The 17,249-nt window shown below is 41.2% G+C and overlaps 2 protein-coding genes across 4 annotated transcripts; one reads left to right on the plus strand and one right to left on the minus strand.

The window, feature by feature from the left end:
• Positions 1–618: 618 nt before the first annotated feature.
• On the minus strand, positions 619–10,058 carry LOC106939183 (NGFI-A-binding protein 2-like). 2 transcript variants are annotated; one of them, XM_015021493.1, is made up of 8 exons: positions 9,631–10,058; positions 9,388–9,474; positions 8,229–9,188; positions 8,014–8,147; positions 6,967–7,018; positions 6,764–6,872; positions 6,484–6,669; positions 619–1,879 (listed from the first exon to the last, which is right to left on the minus strand). In XM_015021493.1, exons 3-8 carry the CDS (start codon positions 9,138–9,140, stop codon positions 1,773–1,775), a joined length of 1,500 nt encoding a protein of 499 aa, XP_014876979.1. In that variant the 5' UTR covers positions 9,141–9,188; positions 9,388–9,474; positions 9,631–10,058; the 3' UTR covers positions 619–1,772. The 2 variants fall into 2 exon arrangements, with proteins under 2 accessions (XP_014876979.1, XP_014876980.1); XM_015021494.1 differs by lacking the exon at positions 9,631–10,058 and having other exon boundaries at positions 9,388–9,611.
• Positions 10,059–11,543: 1,485 nt separating this feature from the next.
• On the plus strand, positions 11,544–16,550 carry LOC106939188 (dnaJ homolog subfamily C member 14-like). 2 transcript variants are annotated; one of them, XM_015021506.1, is made up of 6 exons: positions 11,544–11,695; positions 12,042–12,095; positions 13,154–14,422; positions 14,502–14,608; positions 15,998–16,117; positions 16,271–16,550. In XM_015021506.1, exons 3-6 carry the CDS (start codon positions 13,286–13,288, stop codon positions 16,533–16,535), a joined length of 1,629 nt encoding a protein of 542 aa, XP_014876992.1. In that variant the 5' UTR covers positions 11,544–11,695; positions 12,042–12,095; positions 13,154–13,285; the 3' UTR covers positions 16,536–16,550. The 2 variants fall into 2 exon arrangements, with proteins under 2 accessions (XP_014876992.1, XP_014876991.1); XM_015021505.1 differs by lacking the exon at positions 12,042–12,095.
• The last annotated feature ends 699 nt before the right edge of the window (positions 16,551–17,249 follow it).

Raw genomic sequence — 17,249 nt, forward strand, 5'->3', positions numbered from 1 at the left:
TGGGTTTTCAAAAAAACAAACGTGACAAAAAAAAAAAAAACCCCCCCCCCCCCCCAAAAAAAAATCACATCTGTCTTTAAAAGACACAAAAACATTACAAACGGATCAACTTACAAGTCAAAGACCCTATTTCTGAACAAGTGTGTCAAACATCCTTTAAAACGAAGAACCTTTCAAAGTAGTTTTAAATGCAGTGCTCCCAACAAATGTACAGTTTAACCTTTAGTGACATTAAACTCTGAATGGGACAAAGTCAGAGTGCGCCCAGACTGTGTCGCTCCAAGCCTCAGTGTTCTGGATTTAGCAATTGGATTAAGAAAATAAATACATGTTCATAATCTTGGGGATGGCAAAATTTTCAGTCTGAAATGGATTAAAAAAACCCAAAACATCCAATCTGTTATTTGTGCAGCAGAAAATTGTGTGTTTATGACAGAAGTCAAATCTGATGGATGAGCTAACGAACTCGCTTTTTGAAATTTTATTCAACACCGACTAAAAAAGAAACACTTTTTAGCCTCAACATGCAACGTCTTGCAAAAACATTCATCACACTTTAAATGTTTTCAGATTCTGGAGCCACAAACTCCAGTGCATTTCAATAGGATTCAAAATTCAATTCAGTTTCAAAAATACTTTATTAATCTCGCAGGGAAATTAAATCAAATTAATTTTATTTTACGTGATAGACCAACAACATGTAGTGCTTGATTATCGCAGATTGCTGATGACTTTCAAAATTCTTTACTAATGAAAGTTAGAAAATTTGGCACAAATAGTTAAAAAGAAATTCAGCAAGTTGAGTTTATAAAAATGCATAACAGACTTCTCAGATTTTCATTTGTTAAAAAAATTAAATCATGTATTACTTTCCTTTTAATTGAGTAATTAGGAAGTCAAACTTTGATTTTTGTAGCACCTCTCAAAATAAAAACTAAGTGTTTTTATTTAGTTTTTAAGTAAAAACTAAATAAAAAAATCTGGCACATAAAAACATGCCAGATTAATAAAAACTGTATCAGTTGAGGTTTTAAAGAAACCACTCAGCAGCCCCAGCTAAGGTTTCAAGAGAATATGGAAAAGGTGATTTCTCTCTTTTTTAGTTTTCAACTTTATGTGGGGCTCCATCAACATGCTGCCTGTCATGAGAGGCACTTCTTCATTGTATGGTATATTTTGTTGGTCTATCACATAAAATATAAATAAAACAAAATAAAATGTATAAAAATGTTCAGTAGTATGAATATTTTGCAAGGTGCTGCATGTGTCAGTCTCCTCTGAGTTAAGTTTGACCTCTACACTTCTGACCTCTGACCTAAACAAAGCGTTTCCTGAGTGAATAGCTCCGGAGCCTTAAGCAGCAAATTGCAAAGCAAAGAGATGTTTGCTGAACGCACATCTCCTCTGCAGTGTCGCTCAGTGTGGAGGAACTTCAGAGCGTCCGTTTCCCAAAGTTGCAGTGCCCCCTGCTGTGTGAAGCGCGTTTCATCTGTGGCAGGCGGATCCTCCAGCGCACAGCGGCACTGGCAGCAACATAAACATTTTCCCTGACAGAACACAGCTAAACTCTGCAGGACACTAAAACAGAGACGGGGTTTCCTTCCATCTAACAGATATATAAAAACAGAAACATTTAGATCTTAATTTACAGCGGATTCGTTTACAAGACAATGACGGGGCCTATTTAGTCAGATCCTTGCAGAGTCTTAGATTTACAGTTTGAGTTGGAGTCCTCTCTCTCTGAGCACAGCTCCCCTGACGGGCTGCGGGTTTCACTTTCCTCTGTGGTTGGAGGTGATGGTTGGCTCTTTGGTGACACAAGGGCTACTGCTCCGGCACGCTGTCATCGAGATCGCCCGTTCCACTTTGATGTCATGGTCTGGGGGGAGACGTGGGTTTGAAAATGAGACTAGCAACAAAAGTTAACTCAAACAGGAAGTATGTAATTGACCGCTACAGAGCAGTGTTTAGGTAAAGGCTATCAATAACAACTTCGATGCTGATCTCAGTGACTGCAGCGTTGAAATTACTGGCTTTTCACGTAGTGGGGGCAGCAAAGCCGAGCATAAACACCGTTTAGAGATCCCATGCAGCTGGTGTTTAAAAGCTTTGAATGCTAGTTTGGGGGAATTCACCAGGAAGTTCTCCCACATGCAGTGTAGTCGTCATGGTTTATGTGACCAATGCAACCTGGTAGCAAAATGTCCCCAGGCGAGCAGAGACAATGGATTGATGACTGAGTAAAAAAAAGAAAAAAAGATAAAGCAGAGAATACACAGAACTAAAGTTTGGGTTCGCTGTGTAATTATATGAGAGAGGCAGCAGATTAAAAGTAAGATTAGAAAAACACATTTTACAGATTTTTTTAAAAAAAATTATTATTTTGTAATTAAGAGCAACAAATAGTTATAATTATTACAAGATGCACCAACCAGCATATGTTTTTCTCTTCAGCATTTATGGGTCTTTCCTATAACCTGTTGGGAGCCATCATTAATCTTCAACCAGGTTCAGGACGTAAAATTATTCCTCAGTGAGCTTAAATCATTAATGTCTTGTTCGGTGTGACAAATACACCAAACATCGGTTTTGCTCTCAGATCTAAGATGACCTTCATCACATGTAAAGCAGCGGCAGGATTTTTGGTGACTGTGCAGTTTGACGGCTGCTGCAACAAATTTTATGAATGGTTACCCTGCTGACTCAGTTTCCTTGACCTGCTCTCCCTCTCTTCTCTGATAATAAGAGCATTAACACCTGCAGCTCGTTGTCCATTTATTGGAGGACTGATATCGCTTTCAGACGCCACTCAGCAGCAGCCGTAAACTTCCACTGTACAGAGAGAAATTCGTTTTTAAATTTCCAGTTGGCATGGGGTGACATGTTCAGGTGCTGTACGATTTCTGACTACTGGCTGGGCCAGACTGTTGTGTGAGAGTTACATAAGCAATTCAAACAATTCACATAAATTGAGGTGGGATGCAATTTAGTGATATTAAGCATAACTGGTGATGACATTTTCTAGTATCTGGTGTTTAGATCATTTTATTGGTGCTGCTTTAGCCAAAAAGTGCTTTGAAAATAAATTACATCAAAATTTTCTGTACAGTCTTTTCTACTCCATCTACTGTACTTTAAATACTGCTCACAATATCATATCATTCACCCTCTGACCTCTAGATGGCAGCAAAGTGCTTCTTAAATGACTCCTAGTATGTGTAGAATATGTGACAACAGGCAACTCAGCAGCATTATGACTAGAAGAAGTATGAGGTGATTTTCCCAACAGTAGTTTCAACCTTATGTATGTATTAAAGTAGTGGCTAACATAGTTAGCATTAAGCATTAGAACGTAGTTAAGTAACTCTTAACATTTTAGAATGGCTGCCAGCTTTTCTAAGATGTTCCCTAACAGAGTCTGAATGCCGTTAAAGATAAAGCTGGATTTTTGTGCTGTATTTTATTCAGCCTTCCTGTTTACAACTCAAATTCCTGCTCTCTCTAAGCACACAGCAGGCTTGTTCTAAACACCTCTCTAAATAGATAATAGCTAGTTCAAATTTCTCTACTTGTTGATACTTGTTTGCTGGTAGCACTTCCAATCGGTCCTTTCACCGAATACAGAAAGATCCAAGTTTTGTTTTTTCTTCTGCCTGGTCGCTGATCAGAGCCAATTAAGCTGAAAATTGACTAATTCCAGTTCCAATCCTTGTTCTCATTTCTGTAGTTTTAATCCAGCAGAAACAAAGCAACTAAGCAAAAAAGGTATAATCTCTAAATTGTTTTAAATCTTCCATAATTGGTAAAATAACAATGTAGTTAACAGCTAATTCAGCCAGAGAAACAAATCCCCACAAAGACAGTATTTACCGGTTTATTCTCTGTGTTGCTCTGTGACGCTCTGTGACAGTGGAAAATGGGTTACAGCTGAACTTGTGACGTTAAGAGGAAGTGGGAGAAAGTTGAGATTAATGAGTGCTGCACATGAGGGAAACTTGAATGAGTGAGAGATAAGCAAACAGGAGCATGACAGATTGATGCCAGAGATGAAACATATGTCATGTTTTGTTATTTCCGCAGTCCTTTTGGTATAGGGAGAGGATGTATTAAAAAAAAAAAAAAAAAAAAAAAAAACTGGGCCTTTTCCCTGCCCACAGGTTTTATTTTTGTACGCTGTCGCTTGGTGAGTCAATGCAACGCCCCTCCAATTACCTCCCACTCCATCGCCCCCACGCCCCATCCATCCCGCCCTGCAGCCCACGCGCCTAACACGCTCTGACGTCAGTCACTGCCGAAGCAGGGAGGGGGGTCCGATTCTGTCGCCCACAGAGTACTTCCTATCCCCCCTCCCCTCCCTCCACGCCTCCTCATGTCTTTGCTGGCTTCCTTCTCCGTTGCTTAATCTCTTCAGCTGACGATCGCAGCCCAGAACGACTAGCTCTGCCCAAAACACTTAGTTTTTGCTTGTGATGCATCACAAAAACTAACAAGGTATTAAAGAAGTGCAATAACAGAGTAACGCTTTCCCTCTCTCGTTTCGTTTTTGTTTTTTTGGTCTCCCTCCCTCCTTTGCCCTCCTTCTCACACTTTTTCCTCTTAGCCTCCTCGTTTCCCCCTTCTAACTTTTCTCCTTTCTAGTCTACAGCCTGCTGGAGTTTAGCTGTGAGCGGTGGGAGGCGTCACCTCAGAGCGATTCTGACTCACTGGGGTTCAAACTGTGGAGCTATAAAATATTCATTGTTACTGGAGGTTAGGAAGTCTCTGTCTGTTATTCAGTTCTGCCCCACAACCATCTGATTCCCTTTTTGAAATTATAGTTCACGTTTTATCTTACCTGCTGAAGATAACTCTGGCATCTTCACTTAGAATAAATCTACAATATCTGGTCCCGAGGCTCCAGCTAAGAGCGAGTCTGAAGCCGGACTTCTACCATTGCAAAACAGACCCAATTTCATAAACATCATACGGGTTTATGCAAATGCCAGTTAATGCACGTGATTTTATTCATTTATAGAAAAAAATATTGTTCACACAGGAAAAGGAGGGAGGAGGTAGTGCACCAAGAATGATATTCCCGTACTGAAAGACAAACAGGTAAAGCATTTTCAGGAAGAGTAATAATATAAAATTATAAGTAAAGCAGAAGAACAACGTTTTAATAGTGCATTCATTTCACCTCAGCTTGGATCTGTGAATTAGGACATATGTTGCAAGTCATAAAAACAGCGAACTTTGTATTTTATTGTATAGAAGTGTTAATTACTAGTTTATAAATGCAACTTTCTTTGAATTTTATGTGTACAGCAGCCAAACTGTATTCTCAACTCAGGAATACAGGGCAAATTGAGAGTTTTCAGGTTGAAATTCTGACTTCATTGCATGTTTTTGTTTTATTTTGAATGAAAATCCCCCATAAAATTCACTTCTGAGTACAGAGGCAACAAGCCATGAAGGGAATGGTGTGTTATTCGTTTTCAAACATGAGGAAAACAAGAGGATTTAATGCAAAATCAAGTTCTATCACATGTTTAAGTGTGTGTGTGGACTTAATGTGCTCCTGGTTCGAATAGCGCACGTGTGTTGGGATAAAGGATGTGAAAGTTACAGTCTGTCACCGTGGAGTACAAAACTTTATCCCATGATGTCAATATATATTTCTCCTCAATTGATCCTCTGAGAAGGAAATTTCACCTCTACTCTCAATTTCAATCATTCATCATTATGAATTTTCATCTGTTAAAACAACACAGAATAATATTGATATTGAGTCTTTGCTATAACATCTGACTTAAGCTCAGACTGTGCCTGCTACTTGTCCTTTTAATGACACTGTGTCTTCTTTTGCCTTTGAAACAAATAGCAGCTCTAGAACAGTATTAATCCTTCACTTTCCTGCTTGTAAGTTACTTAGGCCAGAAACATGTTTTGTTCTCGGTGCGTTTTTGGCACAGGAAGGTGATTGTTGGCTCGTTGCCTCATACCTAACGATTGGCGCTTTCTGTGTAAATAAATACCAAATGAAAATGGTGGCGACAGTCTAAGGCTTCATGATTTCATCAGCAGAACAAACCACTGCAGCTTTTATTTCTGTCAAAACGGTAAAAGACTGCTTTGATCTTGGCTTCTCTAGCCTCAAGGACCAAATACCTTTGATTTATGGTAAACGAGGTTGCTAAGAGAGTTTTATACCGCAGGTCAGATGTTAACTGCTTATCCGTCTCACTTCAAAAGTCCCTTTAAACGTGGGTAAGATGTTGGTTGGGTTGAACTGAAAAAGTCAGAGACTTCTTGAATATTCCTTCGTAAATCTTTAACCATCCCATTTATAATCTACCCACCTTCAAATTGAAGACTTTTTTGGAATCACATTTGTTTATGCCTTCCAGAAATTTAGAAAATAACCCCTAAGTCATTCCTCTACCTTGTAGTAACAGGTTTAATCTATATTGAACAATCCAGGTATGGGAGTCTCTGAAAAGTCACCTGCCGAGTGAGTTCCCTCTGGCCCCAGGCTGAGTTTCCCCGCCCGGTCATGTGACACCATCCGAGCCAATCGCAGGCCTTCGTCCATTAGAGTCTGCTGTATTAGATGGCGGCTCCAGCTGGCGGGGTTCGAGGCGTCAGTGTGGGGACGGGGGGACGGAGACTGGTTGCACTGGGAGCTGGAGTCTAACAGAGCAAACAGAGCTCAGCTCAGACTGTCTTTTCTTTCTTTGTTTTATTTTAAAATAACTTCTAATGTAAATTCAGTGTGGAGCGTTACCAAGCGATACGCAGTCAAGGCTCTCTGCAGACAAGCTGTCTTCATCTGCTCTCTGAGTCGCTCCTTCAGATCCCTCCACTCCAAGGAGCGATGACTCAGACACGATGACCTTAAACACACCACACAAGCCCGCTCATGAACGTCTACAAACGAGGAGACCAGATGAGCTCTAATAAGCAGCGGAAACAGCAACAAGGATTCACCTCGTGTCTCGCTCTCTTCTGAGACAAACCGCTGCTCTCGTCAGCATTTGACCTGCAGCAGAGACAAACATGAAGATGAGGTTGCACCTCTTGTTTTGGAGCTTTGAAAGTGTATTTTAACTAATTTAAAGTAACAAAGTTCAAAGTGGAAAGTAAAAATCATCAGAAAATCCCACATAAAACTTAAATTGACAAATTGCGACACTCTACCAACAGGGAAGAGTGTTTGTTACACTGATAGTTTTAGCTGAACTGACTTTTCAAAACATGAGTATGTGATTTTAAAAAGGTTACATTTTTAAATGTTTAATTTACAATGGTAAAATTAACATACAAACAAAAGGGAAGAAAACATTTAACTTTAAATTTCTAGAGTTTTAAATATAGACCCAGTCTTTTACATTATGAATAATTGGAAGGTTTCTTGGTTGATGTTTGCTAAAATCTTTTTTAATCTCAAAAGGTTTTCCTAAAACTTGTATAGAAATGCAATCATGAGTGAGTTTTCAATTAATATTTTTGTTACTGTGAGTTGTATATTTCTGTGTCCAACTCAACAACATCTTTCTGGAAACGGGCGTAAAGATGTTTTTTATAGCGTAACATCTTCCCCTCCTTCAGATTGAAACTGTGAGACTAATACTTCGCAGTGCGGTTGCTTAAATTGATACTAAAATTCTACATTTTTGTATTAACTCAGCATCTTTGTGTCATGTTCTAATTAAGCTACATTTGCATCTTCAGGTACTGGCACAGAAAATACCACAGTAAATTAAAGTTGTGGAAAAGTGAAAATACGTACACAAAGAAACGTCTGTTGAGGTCTAAATGTGGTTTCAAGGTGTTTGGGGTTGCTCAGATGTGCTAACCAAAACTGACTTTTAGCATCAGGGGATTTACAAGCTGGAAAAAGTTACTTTGTCAATGTATATGTATCAGGGCTGGATAGAAAGAAGCGCAGCCCTGCTTTGAAAATGTATGAAAAATGTATCAATAGATGTCCAGTCTTTGCATGGAGTGAGGCGTGAATGTCACTGAAATACTTACCTTGCATGTTTGAGTGTGGAGGTGTAGGCACATTTCCTGGCCACCTGTCGAGCCAGAGAAAAGAGCTCCACCCGTCTGAGCAGGAGAGCGTTGTCTCTCATGCAGAACTGGGCAGCAGCTTCATTGATGATCAACTGGGGAGGGAAAAAAAAAAACAGTGCGTGAAGGACTAATGGGTGCTTTCAAGCAGGCAGCTTTAGTTTTTCTGAGTTTACCTCGTGGTGTGTGAGCTGCTTTCCCTCTCTCCTCTTGGAGTCGAAGCGACCATAAATGAGGCTGTATTTCCGGATCTCCTCCTCCTTGTTTGCATCCTGCGAGCCCATTCTGAAGATGTGACCCACGGTTTTTGCTATTTTCTTGTTCATCCTCAGCAGAGTCTTTACCTCTGTGGGGTCTGACCTGGGCAGGGTCCTATAGAGTCTCTCCACACTCTCCACCACGGCCCTGGCCGTCTCCTCGTCCAGCTGCCCTCCTGGCCAGGCTGACAGGGTTACTGGAGCGAAGGACGCGGAGGGCACTGGAGATGTGGAAGGACCCGGAGGACCTGCGGACAGGAGAGGTGGGCTGTGCGGTTCCTCCTCGGCTCCAGATGCAGAGGCAAGAGCGCCATTCCCATCGGGGTCTGGGCTGAGCCAGTGTGGGTCCATGGGGGAGAGTTTTTCCCTGTAGTGTGTGTCCGGCGGCTGCGGCGACGCCTGGGAGCAGGGACTTCTCGGACTGCCGCTGTACATTGGGGTGAGACATGCCCGGTCCTCTCTCTCACAGGGGGAACCAGGTTGCCCGTTGCTCAGAGCCTTTCTGTGCCCTCCAGCTGACCCACTGGAGCCCGTCCCTTCGACTTTGAACAGCGGGATCCCCCCAAGAGGGACATTAGCGACGGGCTGACTGAAAAGGGCAGGGTTTGCCGCCCAGTCGCGGAGAGCCTTCTGCAGCCTACGCACATGCAGCGGCTTGGTGGCCATGCCAACCAGGGCCATGATTTCTAGGAACTCCTCCTCGGCAGCCTCGCAGAGCTGTTGCACGTCGTCACCGCCTTGCTGGATGAAGGTTTCATAGTAGGCCAGCAGGTTGGCCCTCTGCAGCACCCGGTAGAGTTGCAACTCCCCAAGGGTGCGTGGCAGAGACATAGCACACAGCACTGGAAAGGTCAAACAACGGAGGGGAATCGCATGAACCTGCAGAGAAAGAAGTACTGGAGACGTTAGTTACTAAAGTGAAGTCTCTGGCATGAGGTCCAAACATAAGTTCAAAAGCTTCTCCTTTGCTTTCAAGAAGTTCCTGAAGTCTTGCGCTCTAAGCAAAAACCTCTCTCTATTTTTCATGCATGCATTTTCTCATACAACTAAAAGTATTTAGATAGATATTTTTTCTTACCTTTTCAGGTTCCTTGTGAAGATCTGTTCCGCCTAAACTGGGAATATATTCTCTCCAATGTCACGGCTCGCAACTCCCGGAGCGAAACTGACAAAGAAACACAATATCAGCCAGTCTTTGAGACAGGAGCAGCACACGTTCAGACAGGAATTACTTGGATCACTGGCTCCTCTCTAAAGCTACAAGAGGAGGACACCCTGCTCGGCGTCACATCGCTCTTATTATCCTATTCGTTACTCTTACCTCTCGCCGAGAGCCTCCACGGCGCAGATTTGCCGTAGTAAATCCCCTTTGCGTATCGCTCCTCGGCTGATATCACTGGCAGAAATCCTCCTCCGGCGCACCGTATTGGTTGCTGGCTGCCTTTTTTGCCGTCTGTGTGGGCTGGAGAATGACGGGGGCGGACTGCAGCACGCCATCTGACCGAAAAAGAGCCTTCCTCTCCCGGTAGAGAGGCGGCTTTCAAATTGGAGATGTGGGTGGTGGTATAGTGGGGGCTTGAAATTAACCCTCATGCGTCTTCGAGATTAGTCCTTCATGCAGAGGCTTCAGGGGATTCCCGGAGGTTTACCGTGTCAAAAGACCCTCCAACTAAAGAGTCATCGTGGAGACTCGCCTTTAAAATGGCCAAGAAATGAGGGGAGACTGCGTTTCATTCTTATTATTCTTAAAAAGACGGAATTTAAATTGATAAACACAAAGTAGTAAAGTGGAAGGACAATGATTTGGATTAAATAAAATATGTATGTTTTGCAAATAAAATTTGAAAAGTGTGGCGTGAATTTAGATTCAGCTGAGGTCTTTGAGATATATCTGTCAGTGTTATGCATCTAGAGAATGAAGATTCTTAATTTAATTTATTAAATTTAACTCTGGTCTTTGACTGGACCATTCTAACTCTCATCTTGCCAGTGTTAATAGAATCAATTGGAAATAAATGGTCCCTGAAATTGAGACATGTCATTCTGTTTTGAATCAAGTTAGCAAAAATAAAAAATAAATCATCAAGTTGGTAAAGAGGGCTAGCCCTGTTCTACTCTGAGTCCTCTGGAGATAATTGTACAAAAAAGAGGGATGTTTGTTTTACAAAACTTTGATCAGCTTCCGGCGACCCTTCTGGAGAAAAATATTGCCACAGCATCATGCTGCCTTCACCATGTCTCACTTTGGATTCTGTTGACAAGGTGACAGCAGAGTAAGTTTTCCATCACACAAACACTTTGCATGTTATGTTAAAAGGTTAAATTTTCCATCCCATCTGACTGGTCATTTCTCTTTGCTTGTGTCAAGGTGTAAAATGAAAGTAACATGGCTTTTGTTCTACAAATAAACTTTGTTCAGGGGTGTTTAAGTGTCAGAGTAAAATGTGTATCATATCCCAATTAAACACAATGAAGTTTAGGATTGCAAGGTGACAAAATGTGGAAAAATTGAAAGGTTGCAAAAGCTTCCAGGCCTTGGTATAAATAGCTTTAGTACTACATTAAGTTAAAACAAATACCAAAAAACTTTAATGCTTGAAAATGGATAGACTAAGATACATTTTAGTTTATTTTACTGGTGAAAAACATATTTAAAATATTCAGTAAAAGAAACAATTCCCTTTTTACTTTGGAATAGTCCAGTTTGGCTCCTGGCTGATGCAAAACATCATGATGCTGTCCGTTCAACTATCTAACAAACCACTGAGAACTTTGCAGTACAGCTGGGTTTATAGCAAGATTAGATTGCCCTCTTTGTTGCTAATCAACTGGCTGCATTAAACTTTTTTATTTCCTTCCCCTTCACTGTTCTAAACAGTGGGTTGGGTTGATATGTCACATAAAATCACAATAAAATGCATCATAATTATATGATTGTAACATAAACCTGTGGGAAGGTTCAAAAGTTACATCTACAGGGCACCGTTTACTAGTCTACACCCAAGCAAAAATGGTTTGTGAGACTGAATGTGTAGTGTGACTCCATGATTTCAAATTGCCTCTCTGACTATGGTGCCATTTCCCCCAGAGGCCACGCAAGGAAATTCAAGCTGAATATTATTATTTCTATTGTTAGCGTCCTAATTCAGATTAATCCAATTTTATTTCAGCCAAGAAATTATGATTTGACTAACTCTAAGACTGCGACTGACTGGCTACAGTTTAAACATATGTACCCTTTGAACCTGATCTCTCTGTTGAACACTAGGTGGCAGCACCGCCCCTCCGATGTCTGCTCACTGTCAGAAAACCATAGAAGGAATTAGAGGAGGAAAAGAAACAGTTGGCTTTCTGTTCACAAACAAGGTTACACATTCATCTTAAAGGTATGTTAAATGACTCTCATCTTTCTTGAACGAAATATGTTAAATGACTCTGGCTCTCGCTTTAGCCCGTCTCTGTTTTTAAGCTCGTCTGAGCTGAAAGGAAGAGGAAACAGGCGCTAATAATAGCAGGTTCAGTTAGTATCATTGGCTAAGAGTTAGCTTCTGGCGAGCTAATTGCGTTCAGACTTGCTGTTTTTTATCTTTCATATTTTTCTTCTGTAAGTAATGCCATATTTAATGAAATAATTTCTAAGTTGGACTCAGAAGAAGCTAATATTACTCATATTTGTCTTCCTGCTTCCTCATGCTAACACCCTGGCTGCTTGCTAACCTTCGTCGTTTCAAGAAAAACATCAGGAGCTTTCAGCAGGACTAAGATGATTTCTTGTGTGACAGCCAGGTTACCGTCAGAAAAGTCTGCTTTTAAATTTCTTAGTTAGTCAAGCTGTGATATTCATTGTAATTTATGATATATGTTTGAATATGTTCGTGTTAGAGCAAGCTTTATAAGTTTAATTTGATCAAATGCCGAACAAATACAGCCATTCATCTGCAAAACACAAGTTACGATGCTTTGCTTTTTCTGACGAATTTCTTCAAAACATTAAGGTTTTGCTATTATTCAAAACTATGTAGTTGTGCATTATCAATTATTGACTCTCGTACGTTTAAAAAAATCAATACAGATCCATATCAGGCATTACAACCTTTACACCTTAATAAAATGTTAAACAATAGATTACAAAAAGCCTTTTCTTCTATTGTTGTACTCCTGAATGATTAGATTAATATTTAAAATGGAATATTTGGTGTAAAAGCAAATGCTCCACAGATTTGGTTAGTAGAGACTGAGCTCATTGTGTTTTCTTCTTGCTTTGAGTTTTAATGTACTGTTTTATCTTATCTTATCTTTTTTTTTACAGTGTCTGTTACTTGGCTTGTGATAATCTTTAAATGGCACTCCTTATGAGTTTTATTTTACTTAGTGGCCTTTTCATTGGCATCAGAGTGCAGGGTTTGAATAGAGATGAAGCTTGGATAAAAGAAAAATAGAAAAGCCATGCAGGATTTTCTGTTTTCATAGTTATGTGCTACTTTGCATTGGTTTGTAACATTAAATCCAAGTAAACTACATAGATGTTTGTGGTTGTATAGTGAGTTAAAATGTGAAAAAGTTCAAGAAGTATGAACAGCTTAGCAAGGCACAGTTTCTGCATCTTGATGATGAAAGTTTTGTTGGTTAAATAACAACATTGAATATTTCTGGCTATTTTAGGAGATAAAATGAGTTAAAAATCTCATTTTTACTGACATCGGTGCCTTTATGCACTGGGAGAAAATCTGGTACAGATATAGTAACATTTTACTAACTTATGTTACCTTATATTTATTTAGACTTTAAGGATCTATTTCTTTGATTGAAGGGGCTGTTTTGTTTTCTGATCTGTTTCTTTTCAGGTGGCCGATTTCATAATGTTAGCTGTGAGGAACCCCAGTTTCATATTGGTATGAGCTAATGGAGGAAACTCTGCAGCAGATCATGGAGTTAGGGAACTTTTGTCCCCTTTCAATCTGACAACTGTAAGGGACATGGAAAAGGAAGAGATGGATGATGAGGAGGTTTGTGACGGTGGTTTTGTCTCGGAGCAGCAGCAGGCTGGAGAGACTGATGAGTGCACACAGGAGGATAATACGGTCCATCTCAACTCTCAGGAAACTTCAGTTATTGACCCTGGAACGGGTGACGTAGAGTCATGTGAATCCATGGAGGCTAAAGAGGACGCAGAAGAGGTTTCAGAAGGGTTTGAACAAGATTTGGATCATGAAAACCCACAGCTTATCAATCAAGAAGAAGATGAAGCCGCAAAGGAGCAACAGATGAACGGAGAGTCTGGCTGGAGGGCGCTGGGAGGCGGACGGAGGTGCAAGTTGAGGAGCGGCAGCTCTCTGTTCGAGCAGAGCTTTCAGAAAGGCAGCATCCCGTCCAGCGGAAGTCGGCACAAGCAGACTCGCAGACGCAACCATCACCACCATCAGCAGAGTCGCAGTCGCAGGCGGACGGGAAAACAACTTTTCTTTGCTTTCAGAGAGATGCTGTCAGACTCCCTGAGCGTCTGGTGCATTTCCTGCGTCCACATGCTGATTGAGATCATTGTGACATTAACTCACAACTGCGGAGTTGGAGTGGAAATGGGGGTTTTGAAACTTTACAACTGCGGGAAGCAGATTGTTGTTAAGATCACCGATCTGCCTGGAATGAAAGCAGACTTTAGCCGGGTTTTGAAGCGGATGAAATGCGCTGGAGCAGACCTTTTGGACAAAACTATGAGGACTCTTAAGTGGATAAAGTCAGCCGTCTCCTCTTGTTTGAGACTTTTCTGCGCTTTAGTTATTTTCAGCTTCCAGTGGGTGAAGGGGTTGCTGCTGCGTGTTGGTGGTGAGCGGGGTAAACGCTATTGGATGGCTTTTCTGGAGTCGCGGGTCTGGAAGAGGCTGGCGTCTGTGTTGGAGAGAGTCCGGAGCTGGTTCAGGAAGTATCGCAACACTCCGTCATCGCCCTCGTCGCCCAGCAGAGCCGCAAGAGGGGAGCCAAGTCAGGAACTGGAGCGACTGCTGGCGCTGGCCGAGGTGCCAGAGGGGGAGCTCGACCCCTTCACGGTGCTGGGCGTGGAGGTGCATGCCACAGAGACGGAGCTGAAGAAGGCCTACAGACAGCTGGCTGTCCAGGTGTGTGTGTGTTTAATCTGGAGTAAGGAGCCTTTTCCACCCTTCTTCACTTCAATAACCTCGACTTTTGTGCTTTCAGGTCCATCCAGACAAAAACAAACATCCGCGAGCCGGAGAGGCGTTCAAGGTTCTGAGGGCAGCCTGGGATATTGTCAGCAACCCTGAGACACGGCGAGAGTATGAGCTGTGAGTAGGAGAAAGTCACCAGACCCCTGAGGAACAACGCACTGTTAGGAAGGACATCTTGGCATGAACATACAATAAATACAGTTTCTTGATTTTAATATTTTTCTTTTCTTGGCTTTTGCCATTTGCAGCTTAGAATTTATTACAATCCTCAGCAGCCTCATAAACTTTTGTTCTATTAAAAAAAATGCTTTTTTGCTTTCTATATAAAGATGTATTTTTCCTTCTGTGACAGGAAGAGTAACACTGAAGCCATTTACTCCGGCTGAATGTGACCAAACCTGAGCTTTTCTATCTGTGAAGCTGGAAAGAGGCAGTATTATGTTAAAACGCTTTTTTGAGGTTTACATCATGTTATAATGTTATTCCCTCATCAAAAACATATAGGGAGTGTTGCCATGATTCTTCATATTTGAGAAATCCTCCAATCTGCCATCTCAGTTATTCAAGGGTGGCTAAAGGATTGCTAATACAAAGCACACCTTGAACGCCACATCTGCAGAGCTTATCACACAAACTACTGCTCAGTGCAACGGCTGTAAACGGCTTCAAGAGGAGCATTGCTGTGATGATGTGCAGGTGCAGGAATCATATTTGATATTTATAGCATTTTTATAGCAACTGAAGGGAACATAATTACCTGACTGTGCTATAAAACGACACTTTGTGCCTGGAAAACACAATACTCCTTTAAAATGTTGTCACTGAGCAAATGGCCTGACAACTGACAGTTTGCCTGCATTTTGAGGAAGTATTATGTGTAGTTAAGGTGTCACCTACTTATTTTGACTTACCTTTATGTTAATTACAGCCTGGGAAAATAGCCTTGCATTCTTAATTGTGTGATATGAAAAGAAAAACAGCTGCTAAAAACTGGTGAGATTGTTGATACAAGATCAGAAAATGCATCCCTTCTTCTAATGAGACAGATTTTTCTCATCAAATAAATTGCTGGACTTCCCAACAGAACCTAAACATGCCCAACTGTTTCCCACTGAGGGGGAAACATGCACTGCAGTGAGAGATTTTACAATCTGCAGCATCACTTACTGATTTATGAGTTTTAAGGAAGGCCTCATCCAGTCTGGAGTTCTCTGTTTAGTAAAATAATCACATTTAAAAAGTACAGCATATTTTTTCTCTCTCTCTTTGGTCACTTCTGCATTTGCTTTCATGGCTGAAGAGAAGACGGCTACAACCAAAACCAAATCTAGCTGCTTGGATATGCTGGTTTGCATCTGCTTTGTGATTCCAGTGCAGAGAAAAGGCAAATACGACGTATAAAAACAGTTGCCGAATTCAGAGAATATTCACATTTTCCGCCTTAGATTTGTTTAGCAGGGAACTTCTGAATTGTCTTGAATCACAAGTTGTGTCTTTCCCACACAGGAAGCGCATGGCAGCAACCGAGCTCTCAAAGTCCATGAACGAGTTTCTCACCAAACTGCAGGATGACCTGAAGGAAGCCATGAACACCATGATGTGCACAAAGTGTGAAGGCAAGCACAAGTACGTTGATGCGCACCTGACATCACTGTATCGACACATGACATCACTGTATCAACCCGAATCCCTGAAGCGTTCAGTGTTTCTCACACCGGAGTCGTCGTCGTGAACGTTGTTCCGCTTCACTGGTTTCTCCTTCATGACCCGTGTGTGCAGGCGGTTCGAGATGGATCGAGATCCTGCTGAAGCCCGCTTCTGTGCTGAATGCAGCCGTTGCCATAGCGCCGAGGAGGGAGACCTGTGGGCCGAGTCCAGCATGTTGGGTTTACGCATCACGTACTTTGCTTGTATGGAAGGAAAAGTGTATGACATTACAGGTGAACGGACGTTTTTATCAGTTTATTTCTGTCTAAACTCAAGACTAAGACGGACTTTCAAGATTGTGCTTCTTCATGAGAAATACTTTGCTTCTACCTCGTAAACGTTTATAAGAACGTCTCGCAGATTAAATAATCCGTCATCTGATGGTTAACAGCATAGAACATGTGGAAGAAGATGAAACAAAATCTCAACCCTTTGGAAACTGATGCTGAACGTCACCCTAAACACACCGCCTCCATGGTGAGATACAGCGGTGGCACCATCATGCTGAGGGAGACTCTGTTCCTCTTGTCAGAGCTGATGGTAAACTCATTGGATTAATTGATCAATAAATTAGTGAAATTATTGTCAACTAATATAGTATTTAATTGAGTATACAGACTCACAAAGGCCAATTGCTGAAAGAAAAACACAATCAGAGCAGTAATTAAACTCTACGAAAATATAAACATTTTTGCATAAAAGATAATAAAAAATACAAACTTTGTGAATATGGTGAACCCAGAACTCCACAAGTTAGAGAGTTTAAGCTACTCTTGGTTCAAATTGGGTATAGAAAATCTCCTATTAAGGCCCTTTTGCTGTCAAACTATTAATCAGTTAATCCATATAATGGTCAACAAATCAGCCGTTTGCTGTATAAATACTAATTTTAGCAGAAAGGACTAAAACGCTTTTCACATGTTGATGTTGGAAGTATTTTTTTTTAACTGCAGATAAGTCCTTTGCTACAAATGATCAAGTGTACGCTGAAGGACTGCTCTGTCGTTTCATTTTAGGCAATACATGTTTTATGCCCTTACTTAAAAAATAA

Source organism: Poecilia latipinna, unplaced genomic scaffold (genome assembly GCF_001443285.1).
Source record: "Poecilia latipinna isolate Pla-1442-1.1 unplaced genomic scaffold, P_latipinna-1.0 Scaffold2794, whole genome shotgun sequence".
Classification (NCBI taxonomy): Eukaryota; Metazoa; Chordata; class Actinopteri; order Cyprinodontiformes; family Poeciliidae; genus Poecilia; species Poecilia latipinna.

Bases quoted from the DNA above. Each gene is read 5' to 3' on its own strand.
- LOC106939188 (XM_015021506.1), top strand. From the start codon at position 13,286: ATGGAAAAGGAAGAGATGGATGATGAGGAGGTTTGTGACGGTGGTTTT. The intron at 14,423-14,501 runs GTGTGTGTGTGT...TTGTGCTTTCAG, and splicing joins ACAGACAGCTGGCTGTCCAG to GTCCATCCAGACAAAAACAA. The intron at 14,609-15,997 runs GTGAGTAGGAGA...TTTCCCACACAG, and splicing joins ACACGGCGAGAGTATGAGCT to GAAGCGCATGGCAGCAACCG.
- LOC106939183 (XM_015021493.1), bottom strand. From the start codon at position 9,140: ATGTCTCTGCCACGCACCCTTGGGGAGTTGCAACTCTACCGGGTGCTG. The intron at 7,019-8,013 runs GTAAGTATTTCA...TCTCTGCTGCAG, and splicing joins TCCACACTCAAACATGCAAG to GTCAAATGCTGACGAGAGCA. The intron at 6,873-6,966 runs GTGAATCCTTGT...GGTGTGTTTAAG, and splicing joins AGAAGAGAGCGAGACACGAG to GTCATCGTGTCTGAGTCATC.